The sequence below is a fragment of the Panthera tigris genome, chromosome A1 (genome assembly GCF_018350195.1).
Source record: "Panthera tigris isolate Pti1 chromosome A1, P.tigris_Pti1_mat1.1, whole genome shotgun sequence".
Taxonomy (NCBI): domain Eukaryota; kingdom Metazoa; phylum Chordata; class Mammalia; order Carnivora; family Felidae; genus Panthera; species Panthera tigris.
Genome location: NC_056660.1, coordinates 22544130 through 22565343, shown reverse-complemented (window position 1 = coordinate 22565343; position 21214 = coordinate 22544130). Strand labels below are relative to the sequence as shown.

At 35.8% G+C, this 21214-nt stretch overlaps 1 protein-coding gene across 1 annotated transcript in view; it reads left to right on the top strand.

Moving 5' to 3' along the window:
• RB1 (RB transcriptional corepressor 1) overlaps nucleotides 1–21214 on the top strand; it is a 170176-nt gene that overhangs the window by 133131 nt on the left and 15831 nt on the right. Inside the window, exons 18-20 of the mRNA XM_042969199.1 lie at nucleotides 11687–11805; nucleotides 14952–15094; nucleotides 18084–18229. Coding sequence (XP_042825133.1) covers nucleotides 11687–11805; nucleotides 14952–15094; nucleotides 18084–18229 — 408 coding nt within the window. The remainder of the gene's footprint in view (nucleotides 1–11686; nucleotides 11806–14951; nucleotides 15095–18083; nucleotides 18230–21214) is intronic.

The following is a 21214-nucleotide window of genomic DNA, read 5'->3' as shown; positions in this document are numbered from 1 at the left end:
AAAACCTTTGTGTAGTTTATTTAATTCTCACAATAACCCATCGTGGTAGGTACTGTCATTAATGCTACATTCTTCCTTGTGGCGTAGTGCCTGTCACAGAATGTGAGTATTTGTGGAATGGATGAATGAATGAATGATAGATGGAATTGTGGGGAGTAGAGCTAATTTTAGGGCGAGACACCACCATGGAAATGTGGCTAAAAGCATGATAGTCGGCAAAAGAATGACGAGAAAATGTACAAACGAACATGGTTTACATCATTGTATAGGAGCTAATAGCACACACCCTCTAAATAGACTTGGGTTTAAATCCCTGCTCCACAATTTATTGGCCATATGACCTGGGGAAAATTTCTTCTGTACTTCAGGTTCTCTGTCTGTAAAATGAGGATAATAATAGTATGTATTTTATAGATTTACTATGAGGATTACATGAGACCATGTTTCTAAAATATTTAGCATAGAAGTTGGCATACAGTAGATACTCAGTAAGCATTAACTAGTACTATTCTTAAATTGAGAGAATCAAGAAGACAGAATTTTGGTAGTGAAGGAAGTAAAATATTATGAAGTATGTGGTAATGACTTTGCATCATTAATCATAGTTATCAACATTAGATATGATAGAAAGGAAGATCACAGTTGTTATTCTACCTTACAGTGTGGTACCCTCACCAGACAACACCAAGTTTTTGCTGTGGGTCTCAAAATTAGTTCTCATAAAGTTAGTGAAATGTTTCTAATATTCTGCCATCTTACCCTATCGCCACTTTAGCCCAAATGCTGGGAAAATGAGAACCAAAAGTCTTCTGTCAATGATTGACTATGTTATGAGTTAGGAAATTTTTTGAGTTTCACAGTAGAGACTACACTTTTGTATCTGATCTCAAATTTACCTGGGTTATTAGCATTCTAGAACATATAGTTTAGATTGAAAGGATGCCTTTGAAACCTAAGAAGGCAATAAGTGGAGTTATTACAATAGTATTTCTATTTAAGAAAGAGTGAGTCAGTTTTTAGAAGTTTATACCAGAATTAGAAAAATAAAGTTAGTTCTTGAGGGAGCGGCAGAGGAGAGAGAAATATAAGGGAGATATGGCAGGGATGGCATGGGAAGAAGCTGGAATGGTGGGATTGCATTAGACTCTAGTGAGAAACGTTTCTAAAATGTAGATATTATTAGAATTATACCTGGCATTATCAGAATTTTAGGGGTTGTGGAGAAATCTGACCTGTGTTTTTAATAAAGCTTCCTTGGGGGCCCTGACCTTCCAGCTAAGTTAGAAGCTATATCAGAAAGTAAGAGTTTACCTTATAAAATATAATTGTGGTATTCTAAGGATGACCTAGGCCATTGATAGTCTAAACTTAAAATTAATCATTAGAGATTCTGAACTTGTGTTACACTTAAAGACATATGGCACAATATAACAACTTTCTAAGCTTTGTTTTCTTGAAAACAATTCACTGTCCAGTCATTAAATAATTTTTGACACAAAACTTTGGCACTACAAATAGGTTAAACCTGATGCAATATTTGCTGTCATGGAATAAGATATATAAGTAAAGGGTACTAGTTACATTCCCAAAGGTATAAATCTGATAGAGAGGCCTTAGCTAAGGCAAAACTTATTGAGAAAAATGACTTTAATTGTGATTATTTAATCATAGGATATATGTTTTTGTTTTTTTACTTTTTTACAAATCCTTGTCATCAGCATATTTATAGATAATTGGGTGATTCCTCACTTCAGCACGGCAAGCATGTTTATTCCTCACCTTTGAACTCTTATCCACCCTTCTTGTGCTTTTCTTTTCAGTCAAAACCCTCCCTTCTTTCACAGTTTGACAAAAACTGATTTTCATCATATTCAGACATGCTAGTTTCTTTTCACAAACTTTCATACCCTATTTCTCTTTTAACGTCTGTTTCTCACACTCTATTAGTTCCTTTGATAGTATTCCTCCTACTATATGAATTCTTATTCATTTTGCAAATATTCACTATAGGTTTTCTTATACTTTCAGTTAGAATAAGATTTTTTCTTTGGATTAAGGACAATAACTTTCACACAGTATTTAGGGTAAGTTCTACAAATAATGACTCTTGAACATGATTTTATCATGACTGCTAGAATGGAGGAAGCTCTCATTGGATATGCTTGCCATGGCCATTGAAGATCGTACTGATAGGAGTGGACTTTTGACTCCTGTAATATTTCATTTAGAAAATGGCTATAGTAGTTTAATTGGATAAATTTTGTCATTGTGCTTGGAGCTGCCTACCCAGAGCAATTATGTCAAACATCTTTAAGTATACTCTGACCTAGTTTTAGAGTTCTTGGCTAATTTTGAGTTAGGAATTCCTTTCTTAAAACAGTATTTTAAAATTAATGCAACAAATGCAAAATATAACATATTGTGTGAGCTACATCTTTAGAAAAGACTTTAAATAATACCCAATACCACAAAATAACTTAATTTGAAATAAAATAAGATCTGAGGCACCTGGGTGGTTTAGTCAGTTAAGTGTCCAACTTTGGCTCAAGTCATGATCTCACAGTTCATGAGTTCAAGCCCTGTGTGGGGCTTGCTGCTGGCAGCGCAGAGCCTGCTTCAGCTCCTCTGTCCCCCTTTTTCTCAGCCCCTTCCCCACTCATGCTGTCTCTCTAAAAAATAAATAAACGTTTAAAAAAAAAAAGATCTACCCAAATTGATATATTCTCATTGCTTTTGAAAGAGTCGATGAAGATACCAATTTAGAAAATACTTTAAAAAAATTTTTTTAACATTTATTTATTTTTGAGAGACAGAGAGAAAGCATAATTAGGGGAGGGGCAGAGAGAGGGAGACACAGAATCAGGAACAGGCTTCAGGCTCTGAGCTGTCAGCATAGAGCCCAACTTGGGACTTGAACCCACGAACCATGAGATCATGACCTGAGCCAAAGTCGGACCTTAACTGACTGACCCACCCAGGTGCCCCTTGAAAATACTTTTAAAAATGCATTTTGGGGTACATGGTTGTTTTAAATATTTGTGTGTACCACATACAAAAATACACTCAAAATGGATGAAAGACCTCAATGTAAGACAGGAAGCCATCAAAATCCTCGAGAAGGCAGGCAGAAACCTCTTTGACCTTTGCCTCAGCAACTTCTTACTCAACACGTCTCCAGAGGCAATGGAAACAAAAGCAAAAACAAACTATTGGGACCTCATCAAAATAAAAAGCTTCTGCACAGTGAAGGAAACAATCAGCAAAACTAAAAGGCAACTGACAGAATGGGAGAAGATATTTGCAAATGATGTATCAGATAAAGGGTTAGTATCCAAAATCTATGAAGAATTTCTCAAACTCAACACCCAAAAAACAAATAATCCAGTGAAGAAATGGGCAAAAGACATGAATAGACACCTCTCCAAAGAAGACATCCAGATGGCCAACTGACACATGAAAAAATGCTCAACATCAGTCATCATCAGGGAGATATCAATAAAAACCACAATGAGATGCCACCTTACACCTGTCAGAATGGTTAACATTAACAGCTCTGGCAACAACAGATGTTGGCGAGGATGCGGAGAAAGAGGATTTCTTTTCCACTGCTGGTGGGAGTGCAAGCTGGAGCAGCCACTCTGGAAAACAGTATGGAGGTTCCTCAGAAAGTTAAAAATAGAACTACCGTATGACCCAGCGATTGTACTATTAGGTATTTATCCAAGGGATACAGGTATGTTGTTTCCAAGGGGCACATGCACCCCAATGTTTATAGCGGCACTATCAACAATAGCCAAAGTATGGAAAGAGCCCAAATGTCCATCAATAGATGAATGGATAAAGAAGATGTGGTAAGTATATACCATGAAGTATTACTCAGTAATTAAAAGAATGAAATGTTGGGGCGCCTGGGTGGCTCAGTTGGTTGGGCGGCCGACTTCGGCTCAGGTCATGATCTCACGATCCGTGAGTTCGAGCCCCGCGTAGGGCTCTGTGCTGACAGCTCGGAGCCTGGAGCCTGTTTCAGATTCTGTGTCTCCCTCTCTCTCTGCCCCTCCCCTGTTCATGCTCTGTCTCTCTCTTTCTCAAAAATAAAATAAAAACGTTAACGTTTAAAAAAAATAAAAAAATAAAAGAATGAAATGTTGCCATTTGCAACTACCTGGATGGAACTAGAGGGTATTATGCTAAGCGAAATTAGAGAAAGATAAATATCATATGACTTCACTTATATGAGGACTTTAAGACACAGAACAGATGAACACAAGGGAAGGGAAGCAAAAATAATATAAAAATAAGGAGGAGACAAAACATAAGAGACTCTTAAATATGGAGAACAAACAGAGGGTTACCGGAGGGATTGTAGGAGGGGGGATGGGCTAAAACAGGTAAGGGGCATTAAGGAATCTACTCCTGAAATCATTGTTGCACTATATGCTAACTAACTTGGATGTAAATTTAAAAATATATATACGTGTGTGTGTAAAATTGTATATAATTGATATAATAACATTACTACTACTTTGACGTTTTCAAGTCCTGGGGCGCCTGGGAGGCTCAGTTGGTTGAGTGTCTGACTCTTGATTTTGGCTCAAGTCATGACCGCAGGGTCGTGGGAATGAGCCCCTTGTCGGACTCTACGCTGAACGTGGAGCCTACTTAAGATTCTCTTTCTCGGGGTACCTGGGTGGCCCAGTCAGCTAAGAGTCCAACTCTTGGTTTTGGCTCACGTCATGATCTCAGAGTTGGTGAGTTCAAGCCCCACATTGGGCTCTGTGCTGTCAGTGAGGAGCCTGCTTAGGATTCTCTCTCTCTCCCTCCCTTTCCATCCCCACGTGTGCTCACTCTCTCTCAAAATAAGTAAATTTAAAAAAATAATTGAAAAATATAAAGATTCTCTTTCCCCCCTCTGTTCCCTCCCCCACTCACGCTCTCTCTAAAATAAAAAAATAAATTAATTAAAGTTTTCAAGTTCTTAAAAATATCTGCTTTTAGTCTGTAATGTAACAAAGGGATTGCTGTTTTGGGAGACTTTTTAAAAATTCCTTCAAATGATCACTTATAGTGAAAATCTAGTTAGAATTTTGGTTCTCTTTTGCATAATTTCTTATATTTAACGAGTGTGTTTTTCAAAAACAATGCTTCTAACTCAAACATTGCTCAAACAGGTTATAATATAAATTGTCGAGTATTGTCAAAATTTGATTCATAGTTCATCATTATATTATTCTGGTATTTACTATACCAAATAGTTACCCTTGAAAGGAAAAATAATATTTTATATAAGCTGTCACTGTTTGGTAAGTTATGTAATTATTTTAAGCAAATATTGTAGAAGTCCTCTCTGATTAAATAAATATGACTTTGTGTTGTTTTTTGAGAGAAGAATGATCATCAGGAATATTTAACTTTATTAAATAGTGTATAATACCAGAATTAGCTTTGGTAAAATTAATTCATGCACTTGTTTTATTGCTGCTGTCTTTTGTACTAAGAAATTAATGAAATATTATAGTATAGTCATAGTGCATACGAGCTCAGACTCTGCAGCCTGGCCGCCTAAGTTCAAATGCCTTTGTTAGCTTCATTTTCTGTGTCAAGTGGGGATAGTATACCTACATCGTAGGGTTTTGTGAAAATTAAACGCATACATGCAGTAAGCATTTACTAAATGCTACTATTGTTAATGACAGATATTAATATGGATTTATTTTCCAGGAAATCCTTTGGATAAAGATGAAAAATAATAGTGAAATTAATAAAATATTTTTAATAATTCATAATTAATACTACTAGTTCTAGGAGGCTACTGTATTCATTATGTAAAAATAGCTTAAAAGAGTTTTGGTTTTTATATTTATAAATGTCAAAAGTTATTATCCTGTGCTCTGAAAATAATTTTAGTGTATAATACAGTATTGTTTGAATTTACTAGAATAGCGAAATTTTCTAATCTGTAAAATTAGTAGTGGTAACGCTTAATTCACAGGTTTATTTTGAGGATTACATGAAATAATACATTTGTAAACTTTGTAAAAAACTTTGTAAACTCAAAGTGCTTTAATCCTGTCTAAGGAAACGATAAAAATAATACATCATTGTGCTTTGCCAAATGTATTTTAAATTAACTTTCATTATCAATTTAGTGTTCAGTGCCCCAAAGGGCAAATTTCATATTAGGGTCATGCAAGTATAAGTTATTGCCTCCTTAAATTTTGCATCCAAGGCGCCTCTCTTGCTTTACCCTAGTCCTGGCCCTGGCCCTGGCCCTGTTTTATACTACTTATAGACATTTTTCTTTTGGAGAGAAGAAAAGCTGAAAGACATTTGTGTTGATAACATACTACTGCTGAAATATAAATAACCCAGAGTATACTGGTAATTTCATTATTTTCCGTTCTGCTTACAGTGAAGCTGAGGACTAAATTAAGTAAATAGTAGGCTTTTCTTTTTTAAATTTCAGATCAGTAGCATTAATTCCTGAGTTACATGCACACAACTCCAAAGTTGTTTGCTCTCACTAGACTTGGTACTAAACATGCCTGGCACATTCTTCACTCATAACGGAGCTAAGAAATTGATAGGAAATTCTGTCACTTGTAACAGAGTTAAGGCAGTATGGATTATAGTGACCTCTATCTCCTGCAGTACATTCCTGAAAGCAAACAATAAATCATTCAATTAATCAAATATTTTTAGAACCCCAGTTCTATGCTACAAATACATATAATAGGAAACAAGGCACAATTAAACTAGCTATCTCTATATTAGTGATTTTTGACACAAAAAATCCGTATCTTAAAACATAGTTTCTATTGTAATAGATGTTCCATTTCTCTTAGCATGGTCAGACTTTGTAGCATGGTCTTTAGGATTTTGCATCATCAAACAGCTACCCACCTTTTTCTCTAGCAGTCTCTCCACTACTATACCACCACTTTACTTTAGTACTAGTAGTGTCTTTTTTAGTTCCTAAACTAACATCAGTTTCTTATCACATTTTCTTTCATCTTAGGAAACCTCTGCCTCCTGCTTCTCTCAAAGTACAACTTCTCTTCACATCTCAGCATCCATGTTACCTTCTCAGATATATCTTCCTTGAACTAACCCCCTCTACCAGGGTTTCCATTTGTATTCTTCATGAGAAACTCTATTGTTTCATAGATTTTTTCTGAATGTGTCATTCCTTGTTTATTGTCTGCCTCTTCCCACTGGACTCTGAGCACCATGTGGGGAGGAGGAATATCTTTCCCTGGAACTATTTCATAGACAAAACTAATAGTTTTACTCCAGATTGCCTAAGTGCTCCAAGGTACTCTACTGTACTTCACTTTGAACAAAAGCCTTCTAAGAATAGGCATTCTGAAATGATTTTCCTGTTTTTGCTTTCTTTATGGCTAAGGTACACATACTATGTTTGACTAATGCTTGAGGGAAAAAGATGGGGGAAAGCAGTAGGTAAATACTTTATTTTTAAAAGATCTAGGGTATATATAACTAAGAAACTTCTATTTTTAATCTTATCCTCACTTTAAGGCAGAATTAACCTCAAAGAATTTTGAACACTTTTTACCTACTCACTTCATTTATTCAATAAATGTTGAGTCCCTACTGTGTGCCAGGCATTTTTAGACATTGGAAATGCTGTTGTGAACAAGATAACTGGAGGAGACAATAAACAAGTAAACAAATGAATGCATAATATAATTTCAAATAGTGATCAGTACTATGAAGAAAATAAGGCAGAGTTGGGAGTAGCAAACAAGTGGGAATTATGACTGCTTTGGACAGGATGTTCAGAGAAGGCTTTGCTGAGAAGGTGCTATTTGAGGAGACAATGTGAATAATAGAGTGGGCTGAGCCATGGAAAATTCTGGCAAAGAGCACTGCAGACAGAGGAAAGAGCATATATGGAAACAGAGACAGAATCATGCTGTGTTCAAGGAATATAAAGATGACTAGTGTGACAGGAGTAAAAGGAGGAAAGTAGTAGAAAGTGAAGCCTGGGAGGTAACAAGGGCCAGACATTAAGTTTGGATTTATTCTAGTGTGATGAGAAGTCATTGAGTAGGGTGGAGGGTGTGAGGAATAGCCTATTAACTCTATTGAGAAGAGCTGGGAGGCAGCAAGAGTGGAAGTGTTGAAAAACAGTTGGAGGATGCTTTTGTGGTAGTACAGACAAGAGATAATAATGACTTAGACTACAGTAATGTTAGAGATGATGAGAAGTTAGACTTGGGATATATTTGGAAGTTAGAGTCAGCATGACTTTCCTGGATGGGATAGTGGAGTGTGAGGGAAAAAATAATTGAAGATGACTCCTTTTTTGCTTTGGACAACAGGTTATAATGAGTGATAATGATATGGGAAAACTAGAAAACAGCAAGAGTATTTTGGTGGTAGAGGATTATCGAAGTTTATTTTGCACATAGACCTCAATTGAATATGTTGAGTAAGGTGGAAGAAGACAGACGTTTCTGAAATGATTCTTCCAGTCCATTGGTATCTGGCAATTGGAGGGTTGTTTGTAATTTTTAATTCCTAGCATAGGGCCACTTACCAAGTAGACAAACAACAAATATTGGGTGGATAGACAGATGGAATGTATGAGGTATACATTCATATATTTGAACAGATACATCATCCTTTGTATAAAAGCATTTATTATGTATAAACAAGAACCATAATAATTTCAAATGCTTACGTAGCACTCTGTGCCAGGCTTTGTTCTAAATGCTTAACATGTGTTATTCACTTTATTCTCACAATACTATAAGTTACTATCATGATTAGTATCTCCACATAACAGTTCAGAAGAGTGAATCATACGAGGTTAAGCAACTTGTCCAAAGTTACGCAACCAATAAGTGGCTGGGATTTGATTCTGTGTGGTGTGGCTCCAGAGTCTCATGCCTGACCACTGCACTGTGCTTCTTTCCCACTATCATGACATACTCATTATAAACATATCTATATATCTGTGTTGGGGGGAGATGGAGGAATAAAAGGGATACTTGAGTGAAACATGAAGACTATTGGTTAAAAAATGCTACCTTAACCCTTGGAGGAGGCATTCACTTTAGTATAATACTATTATGCTAATCCGCAGCCCAGCTTGTTGTGCTAATCTGAAGAGAAAGTAGAATGCCTGATTTGTAGTATACCTAAATCCTGTGAAGGCTCAGGTTTACTTGCATTTCTTAGTGAGTCTTCGCGTCTCTTCAAATATCATTGAAATAAAAATGGGAATAGGCCACTCCTGCTGAATATATGGATTTATATATGGATTTATACCCACACTATTTTAGTTAAATAAGTATATTCAATTTGTCAGTGGCTAGAATATGTAAAACATTGAATATGACTACATGTATTAATTGGTGTTGTTAGCCTTACCTTACTCCAATGAAAGCCTTTACTTAGATTGCACTTCAGAGTGCCCCTAATGAAAGGAAAGAATTATTTATAATAAAAATCATGTTATGAAGCTGTAGGAAAAAACCTTAGTATTATTTATTTTTTAAAGATTTAATTTAACTTGGTTTATTGTGGTTTTAGTCAAACAAGTTTTTAGTTTTTATGTAGTCAAATCAGTTCATCTTTTTCTTTGACTTCTGGATTTTGGTTAAGCCTGCAAAGTCCTTTTTTTTTTTGGATATCACAGATCATTTAGTGAAACATTTTAAAAACTGATGAAAACAATGCTAACATAAAACACAGTAACCACACAAAACCAAATCTGTCAGCAATTATAAATGTCTAAAATCACTGAAATTTGGTTAAGCGTCCACCTTCGGCCCAGGTCATGATCTCATGATTTGTGAGTGTGAGCCCCACGTTGGGCTCTGTGCTGACAGCTAAGAGCCTGGAGCCTGCTTTGGATTCTATGTCGTCTTCTCCCTCTGCCCCACCCCCACTTGCACTCCATCTCTCTCTGTCTCTCAAAAATGAATAAACATTTAAAAAATCACCCAAATTGGATTAAAAAACCCCAAAACCTAAATATATGTTGTATTCAAATAATGTTACTCAGCAATGTTGAAAATAAAAGAACAGAGAAAGGCATATTGGGCTAATAGTAAGAGAAAAAGAAGTCACAATCTTAACATCGGTTTAATAGGTTCAACATAATACAATTAAGGAATAGAAAGCCATGTTGTAATGTTCAAGAATGCAATCTTTAGTGAAGATTTGACAGTTCTGAATATACACTCAGTAGCATAGTATTCAAATTCATTGAGAAAAAACTTCTTATATGAAATAGTAAGAAATGCATTATTAGTATAAGGAGACTTTAACTCATGCTTCCCAACCCACCATAGCTCAAGTGGACAAAAGATAAATATATGGAAGATGTAAATGCTATAATTAGTAAACATGTAATTGATATATAAAGTTCTATAGGCTGAAAGTAGTTTTCCAGTGCCCATGGAATGTTTATAAAAGTATTTATATGTTAGGCCATAAAAGAAAGTAAGTTCCAAATGTAAGAAATAAGCAACTTCTCTGATTAGATATTATAGTAGAAAATAAACTTGTGAGATAGAAAGAACGCCTTATCACCTAGAACCTTTTTCTTCAATGTTAAATGGTCCTTATTGTAAAAATTAGTATTAGTAATAATGTTACTCATGACTTCATTATAAAATTTTTAATTGTGTTTACACATCACTTTGTGTAAATACTCTTGATCTCAGGGTCATGAGTTCAAGCCCCATGTTGGGAGTAGAGGTTACTTAAAAAAAAAAAAGAAAAGAAAAGAAATAGAATATATAGTTCTATAATAGAAATAAAGTGATGTTAAGGAGAGATTTTTATCTCTCTGTTCATGAGTGGGAATGGGGTATAACTTACCTTTTTGTGATGTCCTTGACGAGTTTTAGTATCATTGTTGTACTAGCCTCATAAGATGAGATCAAGAAAGTTTCTACTTTTTCCACTGTCAGTAAAGTTTGAGTAAAAGTGTAATTATCTGTTCTTTTTATGTTTGGTAGACTTTGCCGGTAAAACCAAAGGTGTTTGATATGCTTAGTATTTTCCTTATGGGGAGATTTTTAATTATTGATTCTAGTTTTTTAATAGTTTATATAGGACTATTACTACTTTATTTTATTGTTTAGTTCATTTATATTTCTGTGGAATTTTCTACTTGGTCTAAGTTTTCCAATTTATTGGCATAAAATTATTCATAACAATTCCCTATTATCTTCCTAATTTTTGTGATAATAGTCCCACTTTTTATTCCTATTACTGTTTATTTCTTCTCCTTTTCTCAATCTGACTGGAGATTTAATTTTTCTAGTTAATTCAAAGAACCAGTTACTAGCTTTGTGATCAAACAGTGCATGTATCTTTTAGTTTCATTAAATTATGCTCATATCTTTATTATTTGTCTTTGTGCCATATTTAGGTATTTTCTGTGTATTTCTCCCTAACTTTTAATTTCTTTTCTAACATAAACATTTCAAGTTATGCGTTTTTCTGGTCCTTTATTTTATGTATATAGAACAAAAATTGGCAATCAGTATTTTCAAAGTGAAGAAAAGGATCTCATTTGAATTCTAAGTCACTGCTGTCAATTGTAACTAACTTTGTAGCACTCCCCATGTCGGCAGTAGGATTTTGTTATGCACATGGGAAAATCATACTTACCAGTGTGGTTTTAATGTCATCTGGTTTCATATAGGATTCACCTTTATTTGATCTTATTAAACAAGCAAAGGACCGAGAAGGACCAGCTGATCACCTTGAATCTGCTTGTACTCTCAGCCTTCCTCTCCAGAGTAATCACACTGCAGCAGATATGTAAGTAGAATGTATGCTGTGCTATTAACTCAACCTGCAAATAGGTTTTGAGCATGGTGTAATGCAAGATATAGAAACTGTAAGGAATAGAATTTTGAATAAGACATTGTTCTTGCTTTGAGGGAGCAGGAATATAAGATACATGACCCAAGTAAAGATCATATAAAAGTGGTACCAAGTGCTACTGAAATCACTCATGTTTGATGTAATGAGGATGGTTTTCATGGCAGAGATGGCAATTTAGTTAGGTCTGAAAGATGGAAAGTGGGATTTCTCTATGGAAACTGGAGAGGAGGGAGGAGACAGAAGGTGTTGCAAGAGTCAGAAATGGCATGAGTTCCAAAGTGTAATGCCAAGAAAGCAGGAAACATTTTCAGGGAGTACAGATCAATGCATTTGGGGTAAAGCATAGGATAGGCATAGGGATTAGCGTAGGATATGAAACTAAATCAGTTAATAGGTACACGATGATGATGATGGTGACGATAATGGAAGAAAAAAGCAAATAGCTAACATTTATTGAGGGTTCACTATGGGCTGGACAGTTGGCTAAATACTTGAGATTGTTTTTTTTTCCCCCATTTGGTCTTAATAACATCCCTATAAGGTGATATATACTGCTATCAGCCTCAGTTCTCTGTAAAATAGGAATTAGAGGAATAAGGTAACTTGCCAAAACTCAACAGAAATCAAACCCAAGCAACCTGACCCTGAAGTGCATGCTCCTAAGCATTCTAGCTCTTCTGCCTTTCATAGAAGTGTACCTAATGTTGTTTCTATTTAGTTTTGTCTAGGAATTGACATTATAGTGCTCTGTGATTAGTTCAGGGACTACTTTCCAGAGATGTCCTTTCCATGCTAACTTGTACCCAAACTATTTCTAGCATATGATGCTTCTGCCTTTACATATAAATTTGTTGGCTAAGTTATGCATTAATATAAATAATCAAGCATTATCTTTTTCTTTAATTCAGTAAGCAGTTGTCTAAGTGCCAGGAAGTTTTCTAGACTCTGGGAATAAAAGGTGGGTAAGGTGGACTAGGTTCTTCTCTTCATAGTGCTTATATTATGGAGGAAGTAAACTAATATATGATGTGCTTTTAGAGTCTACTAGGTTTGGGGTGCCCGGCTGGCTCAGTCAGTACAGCATGTGACCCTTGATCTCAGGGTCATGAGTTCAAGCCCCATGTTGGGAGTAAAGATTACTTAAAAAGAAAAAAAAATAGAGTATATTAAGTTTTATAATGGAAATAAGTGATATGAAAGCGAGAAGCTGAGAGTGTAGGAATGTTTAGGGAAACTTTTTCTAATAGAGTGATATTGCACCTGACACCTCAAGGACAGATGGATGCTGACCAGACATGAATCTTCATGAGATGCATTCCAGGCAGAGCAAACAGTAAGTGTGGTGGCCCTAGGGCAGATCAAACTTAGCTGGTCTGAGGAACAGAAGGAAATCCCAGTGTGCTTGGGGTAAAGTGAGCAAGAGGAGGTTGGAGGTACAATAAGACAAGTTTGGAGAGGCAAACCAGGGCTGGACCTTTTAGGTTTCCATGGGCCATAGGAAGGGGTTTGGATTTTAGAAGGGCAGTGGGAAAGCATTAAAGTTTTAAGTAAGGGTGCAGCTTGCTATAATTTGTATTTTTAAAGAGCCATTTTCTAGCTGCTGTTTGAAGTGCAGATTGGTTTGGAGGAGGGTAAAGAAGTAGGAAGACCAGTTTGGAGATAATTTCCATAGTCCAAGTGAGAGAGGTAGGTGACTTGGTCTAAGATACATCAGTAGAGATAGAAAGAAATGGAAAGATCTAGGATGTATTTTAGAGGAAGATTTAATAAGATTTCGTTTTGCATTGAGTTTGAGGAATTGGGAAGAGGAAGAAATTAAACATAACTCCTATATTTTAGACTTAAGAAACAGGATGTAATGTGGAGCCATTTATTGAAATGGGAAAAACGGAGGGAAGAAATCAAGAGCTCCCCTTTGGCCTTCTTAAGTTTGAGATTCAAGTAGTGATGTCCTGTAGGTAATTGAATATTTGTACCTAGAACTCAAGGGAGATTAACTTCTATCCAAGTTAAATTTGTCTACAATATTATGAATTAGTGAATTGAAGGGAAATACCAGATTGGAAGTAGACTAGACCCTGTTACTTAAAAGATTATGATGGTGATTCCCTTTTCTTAGTGTATTAGTTAACATACTATATGTAGTGGAAACATCCATAGTAAGGTTTAAATCCTCAGAATTACTTCTCAGCTACAGGACAAAATTATAAAGTAGCTCTGGATTATCCTATAAAAGGTAACACAAGAGTGGTAGAATGTCAGAAATTGAGATATAATATTTACTAATATCTTCCTTGATTTATGCCTGACATGTTTAGTATACAGGTATAAATCTTCCTTGATAATGTTATCTGAAGTATTAGAATTCTGTACTGTGTAATTTAGGTGGTATGTGTGTGTGTATAACTGAAGTTTTATCATATATATGAACCATAGTTATCAATGAAGCATTTTTTTAAGTTTATTTATTAGCTGAGAGACAGAGAGACACAGAGAGAGAGAGACAGAGAGAGAGAGAGAGAGAGAATCCCAAGCAGGCTGTGTGCTGTCACTGCAGAGTTCCATGTGGGGTTCAAACCCATGAACTGTGAGATCATGGCATCAGCTGAAACCAAGAGTTGGATGCTCTAACTGACTGAGCCAACCAGGTGCCCTATCAATGCAACATTTTTAAGAGGAAAATCAGAAACATGACAACACTATTTTGGTGTCAATAACTTATTCTTTTAAGCTAGAGTTATTTTATGATCTCAATCTCACTGTAACTATTAAAATTGAGCATATATACAAATGTAGCTGTCTTTTTCTTTTTCCAGTAAAGCAGTAACTCCCAGAAAAAGCCATTTCTTAAAATAGTTAGAAATTATAACAACCAGCTTAGTTTTCCTCTTAGGCAGTATCTTTTCTAGCTTGTATTTAAATAGCTTGCTGAATGAAGGAATTTGATGTATAATAACAAACTAAATAGATATGTTTAGATGCATGTGTACAGCTGTGTTTGTGTGTACATGAGAGAGAGAGAAAGAGAAAGAGACTCTTAGCGAACTTCAAATGAAGTCTTTTCCTTTGAATATGTCTAGGTATCTTTCTCCAATCAGATCCCCAAAGAAAAAAGGAACTACACGTGTAAATTCTACTGCAAACACAGAGGCACAAGCAACCTCAGCCTTCCAGACTCAGAAGCCATTGAAATCTACCTCCCTTTCACTTTTTTACAAAAAAGGTTAGTAGATGATTACTTTCAAGAACGTGACCTCTGAAACCTGGCTGTGACTGGGTTCAAATCATGGCCCTTCTGCTTACTAGGTTTGACTTTGTCACCTATTATCTCTGTGCTTCAGTTGCTTCATCTGTAAAGTGGAAATGATAATAATAATGTATTTTATAATAATAATCTACCTTATAGGGTTTTTGAGTTAATTAAATGAATTAACACATAAATGCTTCAAACAGGGCTTAGCACATAGTAAGCACTCAAAAAGTGTTGGATGTTGGTATTGTTGCTGCTGCTGCGTTTGTTATGCCTTCAAATTTGTTTTTGGAAATGTTTGCCCCTGACAGTACCTCTACTGTTCAGGTGTGTATGTAAAGTTAAGACTGTTAAAGTGTGCTGTGGTCTAGTTCAGGCATATTTCCTGGTAATTAGGTTGTAGAGCATTCTCTGATTGTGTGTGTATGAGGTGGGGCAGTTGTGTCTGTGCATGTGTATATACAGCTGACCCTTGAACAATGTAGGGGTTAGGGGCGCTGATCTCCCATGAAGCCAGAAATCTGCATACAGCTTTTGACTCCCCAGAAACTTTACTCATAGCCTACTGTTGACTAGAAGTCTCACCGACAGCATAAACAATTGACACGTATTTTGTATGTTATATGTATTATATACTGTACTCTTACAATAAAGGAAGTTAGAGAAAAGTATTATTAAGAAAATCAGGGGTGTCTGGGTGGCTCAGTCAGTGAAGCATCCAACTCTTGACTTCGGCTTAGGTCATGATCTCACAGTTTCATGAGTTTGAGCCCCTACCTCAGGCTCTGCGCTGCCCCTTCAGAGCCAGCTTGAGATTCTCTCTCTCTCTGTCTCTCTCCCTCTCCCTCTCCCTCTCCCTCTCCCTCTCCCTCTCCCTCTCCCTCTCCCTCTCCCTCTCCCTCTCCCTCTCCCTCTCCCTCTCCCTCTCCCTCTCCCTCTCCCTCTCCCTCTCCCCCTCCCCCTCCCCCTCCCTCTCCCTCTCCCTCTCTCTCTCTCTCTCTCTCTCTCTCTCTCTCTCTCTCTCTGTCTCCTCTGCTCATGTTCAGTCTCTCTCAAAATAAACTTTAAAAAAATCATAAGGAAAATACATTTATAGTACTGTCCTGTATTTATAAAAAAAAAATCCATGTATAAATGGACCCTCACAGTTCAAACCCATGTTGTTTAAGGGTCAGCTCTGTGTGCAAGGGCACACGCACTTGAAGCTCTCTGACGGAACATGAAAAGCCAGATTCCTCTGCGATAAATACTTTTTCTGATTTTATTCAGGTCAGAAATATACTGAGTTTTATAGGCATATTGTAACATATCCCTTAAGTTAGAGCAGTGTTAGCGAGTGTGGTCCCCAAAAGCAGAATCCACCTCACCTGAAAATTTGTAGAAAGGAAAATTTTTGTTTAGGCCCCATTTAGAACTATACTCAATCAGAAACTCTAGAAGGACGTGCAAAAAAAAAAAAACAAAAAAAAAAACAAAAAAAAAAAAGAAAAAGAAAAAGAAAAAAGAAAATCCTTATTTTAACAAGCCTTCCAAGGCAAGTCTAATGCATGCTAAAGTGTGACCCAGTAGAGTAGTTACCTTAAAAATTCTGACTACTTTATGAGTCTTTGAAAGGTGTAATTAAAACAAAGGTCATTAATATATAAAGTAGATGGGAAAAAAACCTCAATTTTGTGTATTCCTTTTCTCCAAACCTGTATCCCAGTAGTATTTTTTATAGACTCTCTAAATAAATCTTATGTTAGTATCCAAGGGCTAGTTTGCCTTCTATGTACATAGCTCTGCACTAAGACTAGGGATTATTAACTCATAAAATAGTGATGGAGGTAGCTGAGGTTACTGTTAAAATGCTGTTTACTGTTGGTGGGAATGCAAACTGGTGCAGCCACCCTGGAAAACAGTATGGACATTCCTTGAAAAGTTAAAAATAGAATTATCCTATGATCCAGCAATTGCACTATTAGGTATTTACCCAAAGGATACAGAAATGTAATTTGGAAGGGATAACACGCACCCTGATGGTTATAGCAGTATTATCAACAATAACCAAATTAAGGAAAGAGCCCAAATGTCCATGGATAAAGAAGAGGTGGTATGTGTGTATGTACGTGTATGTGTGTACACACACATATATACATACATATGTGTATATACACACACATGCACATATATATATACACACACAATGGAATATTAACCATCAAAAACAATGAAATCTTGGGGTGCCTGTGTGACCCAGTTGGTTAAGTGTTCGACTCTTGATTTCAGCTCATGATCTTATGGTTCATGGGTTCGAGCCCCACATTGGGCTCCATGCTGAGCATGGAGCCTGCTTGGGATTCCCTCCCCCTCCCTCCCTCCCTCCCTCCCTCCCTCTCTCTCTCTCTCTCTCTCTCTCTCTCTCTCTCTCTCTACCTCTGCCCTCTACCTCTACCTCTGCCCTCCCCTGCCTGCATTGCATGCTCTCTCCCCCCTCTCTCTCTCAAAACAAAAAAGAAGGATAAAATCTTGCCATTTGCAACAATGTGGATGGAGCTAGAGAGTATTATGCTAAGTGAAATAAGTTGGTCAGAGGACAGATACCATGATTTCACTCATTTGTAGAATTTAAAAAACAAAACAAATGCACATAGGGGAAAAAAAGAGGCAAACCAAGAAACAAACTCTTAACTATAGACAACAAGCTGTTGGTTACCAAAGGGCAGGTAGGGAGTGACTTAAAGAGGTGATGGGTATTAAGGAGGGCACTTGTGATGAGCGCTGGGTGTTGCATGTAAGTAATGAATCAGTGAATTCTACACCTGGAACTAATATTACATGTTAACTAACTGGAATTTAAATAAAAGCCTGAAAAAAAGGTGCTGTTTAACAGTGTTATGGTTATAACAATTTAATGTTCTGAAAAATCCACTTGTAATTGAAAATGAATAATAAACATGATTAATTCCCCTTATGTCTCCAGTGTACCGACTGGCGTATCTTCGACTAAATACTCTGTGTGCACGCCTTCTGTCTGACCACCCTGAACTGGAACACATCATCTGGACCCTTTTTCAGCACACACTGCAAAATGAGTATGAACTCATGAGAGACAGGCATTTGGATCAGGTAATAATGTAGTTCACTTCTCTTCTCCTACTTATTTGTTAACTGTATACTGATTTCTTAAAAGATTAGATTGAAATGAGAAGCTAAATCAATTTTGCAGACTTAATATATGTGCACTTGTTAGCTACCTTTTGTAATTTTGTTGTACTTCTTAGAGCTTTAGAGCTTGAGAGTATTTTAGTAACTTGCTTAATGACCTAAAAGATCTTGTTTACACAAATCATTGAAGAAACCGTTTATTGTGGACTTTTTCTGTCTTGTGGTAAACTAGATTTCATGTTAGTATGGAAAAAGCATGAGATTTAAGAACAATTTGATCTGGGGGCACCTGGGTGGCTCCGTCGGGTAAGCGTCTAACTTCGGCTCAGGTCATGATCTCGCTGTTCATGAGTTCAAGCCCCACATCAGGGTCTGTGCTGACAGCTCAGAGCCTGGAGCCTGCTTCAGATTCTGTGTCTCCTTCTCTCTGCCCGTCACCTGCTTGCACTCTGTCTCTCTCTGTCTCTCAAAAATAAATGAACATTAAAAAACTTATTAAAAAAACCCAAGTTTATCTAAAACAGTGCCTACTGTTTGAATGAATGAACAAAGTAATGACTAAAAGATTTAATTTACAGAGAACCATCTCTCACATCTTCATTTTTCTTCTCTGTACCGAATAATAAGAATATATATTTTTTTTAGTAACAACTTATTGAGATGTAATTCACATACCATACAAATTAAAGTATACACCCCAGTGGTTTTTAGTATATTCATGGAGTTGTGCAAGCATCGTCACAAACACTTTTAAAACAGTTTTTTATCATGCCAGAAAGAAACACCATACCCTTAAGTACTTACCCCCTATTCCCCCACTCCCTCCATCCCCAGGCAATACTAGTCTTTCTATCTCTGTAGATTTGCCTATTCTGGACATTTTTAATAATTGCAGTCATATAATATGTTGTCTTTTGTGTCTGGCTTCTTTTATTTAGTATAGTGTTTTCATTGCTTATCTATGTTATAGATTGTATAAGTACTTCATTCCTTTTTATTGCTGAATAATATTCCATTGTATGGATATACGACATCATATATATCTGTTCATCATTTAGTGTACATTTACTTTCTATTTTTTGGCTATCATGATTAATGTTACTGTGAACATGTATGTACAAGTTTTGTGTGGATATATGTTTCCAGTTTTCTGGATGTATACCTAGAAGTGAAATTGTCAGGTCATATAATAACTGTGTTTAACCTTTGAAGCCTGGCCAGATTATTTTCCAACTTACCCACATCATTTTACATTCCTACCAGCAGTGTATGAGGTTCCAGTTTCTCCACATCCTCACCAACTTCTTATTTGCTTTTTTAATTATACTCATCCTAGTGGGTATAGAGTGATATCTCTTTATGGTTTTGATTTTCATTTCCCTAATTGCTAATGATACTGATTGAACATTAAACACACTTTTCATGTGCTTATTGGCCATTTGTTTATCTTCTTTAGAGAAATATCTATTCAGATCATTTACATAATTTTTAATTGAGTGTCTATTATTGATTTATAAGGGTTCTTCATGTTGTCTACATAAAAGTCCCTTATTTCATATGATTTGCAAGTGTTTTTTCCAGTTCTGAGTTGTCTTTTTCACTTTTTTGATGGTGTCCTTTGAGGCACACAAGTTTTAAATTTTGATCATATTCCACTGGGTGTTGTATGGAAATCAATTTGACAATAAATTATACTTAATATAAAAAAACTTTGATCGTGTTCAGTTTATCTGTTTTTTTCTTTTGATGCTAGTGCTTTTGGTGTCATATCTATAAAACCATTGCCAAATCAGAGACCACCAAGGTTTATCCTTATTTTTCTCCATTTTTCTCAGAGCCTGGGAAAAATGAGTATGAACAATTTAATGTTCTGAAAAATCCACTTGTAATTGAAAATGAATAATAAACATGATTAATTCCCCTTCTAGCTCTTACGGCTTTTTTTGAGTTAATTTTTCTGTATGGTGTGAGATAGGAGTCTAACTTCATTCTTTTGTGTGTGAATACTGCTTGTTCCAGCACCATTTCTTGAAAAGTCTTTTCTTTCCCTCTTGACAGTTGTCAAAAATCAACTAACTATATATATGTAAAAGTTCATTTCTGGTCTCTTAATTGTACTGCATTGATCTGTAGGGAAGCATGATACCCCAGTTTTACTCTTCTTTTTCAAGATTTGTTGTGCTGTTCTGAAGCTTGCATTTCTATATGAATTTTTAGGATCACCTTGTCAATTTGTACAAAGAAGGCAACTGGAATTTTGATAGGGATTGTACTGAATCATAAATCAGTTTGAGCAGCTCTGTCATCTTAACAATATTAAGTATTCCAGTCCATGAACATATGATGTCTTTCCATTTATTTAGATGTTCTTTAATTTTTTTCAGTAACGTTTTTAAGTTTTCAGAGTACAGCCTTGCATTTGTTATATTCAATTTAGACCTAAGTAGTTTATTCCTTTTAACACTATTGTAAATGAAGTTGTCTCTTTAATTTCTTATTTGGATTGTTCATTGCTAGTGTATGGAAATACAATTAATTTTCATATATTAATCATATTATCTTACAGTTTTGCTGAAGTAATTTATCAGTTGTAATAGTTTTTAGTGGATTCCTTACTATTTTCAATATATAAGCTCATATATCTTCAAACAGAGGTAGTTTTACTTCTTCCTTTGCAATCTAGATGACTGTTATTTCATTTACTTGTCAAATTGCTTTGGCATAGAACCTCCAATACATTACTTAATGAAAGTGGTGAAAGGGGACATCCTTGTCTTATTCCTGACCTCAGGGGAAAGCATTCAGTCTTCCACCATTAAATGTATTGTTAGCTATGGAGTTTTTGTATATGCCCTTTATCAGATAGTGGAAGTCCCCATCTATTCTTAGTTTATTGAGTGTTTTTATCACAAAAGGGTATTGAATGCTTTTTTCAAATGCTTTTTT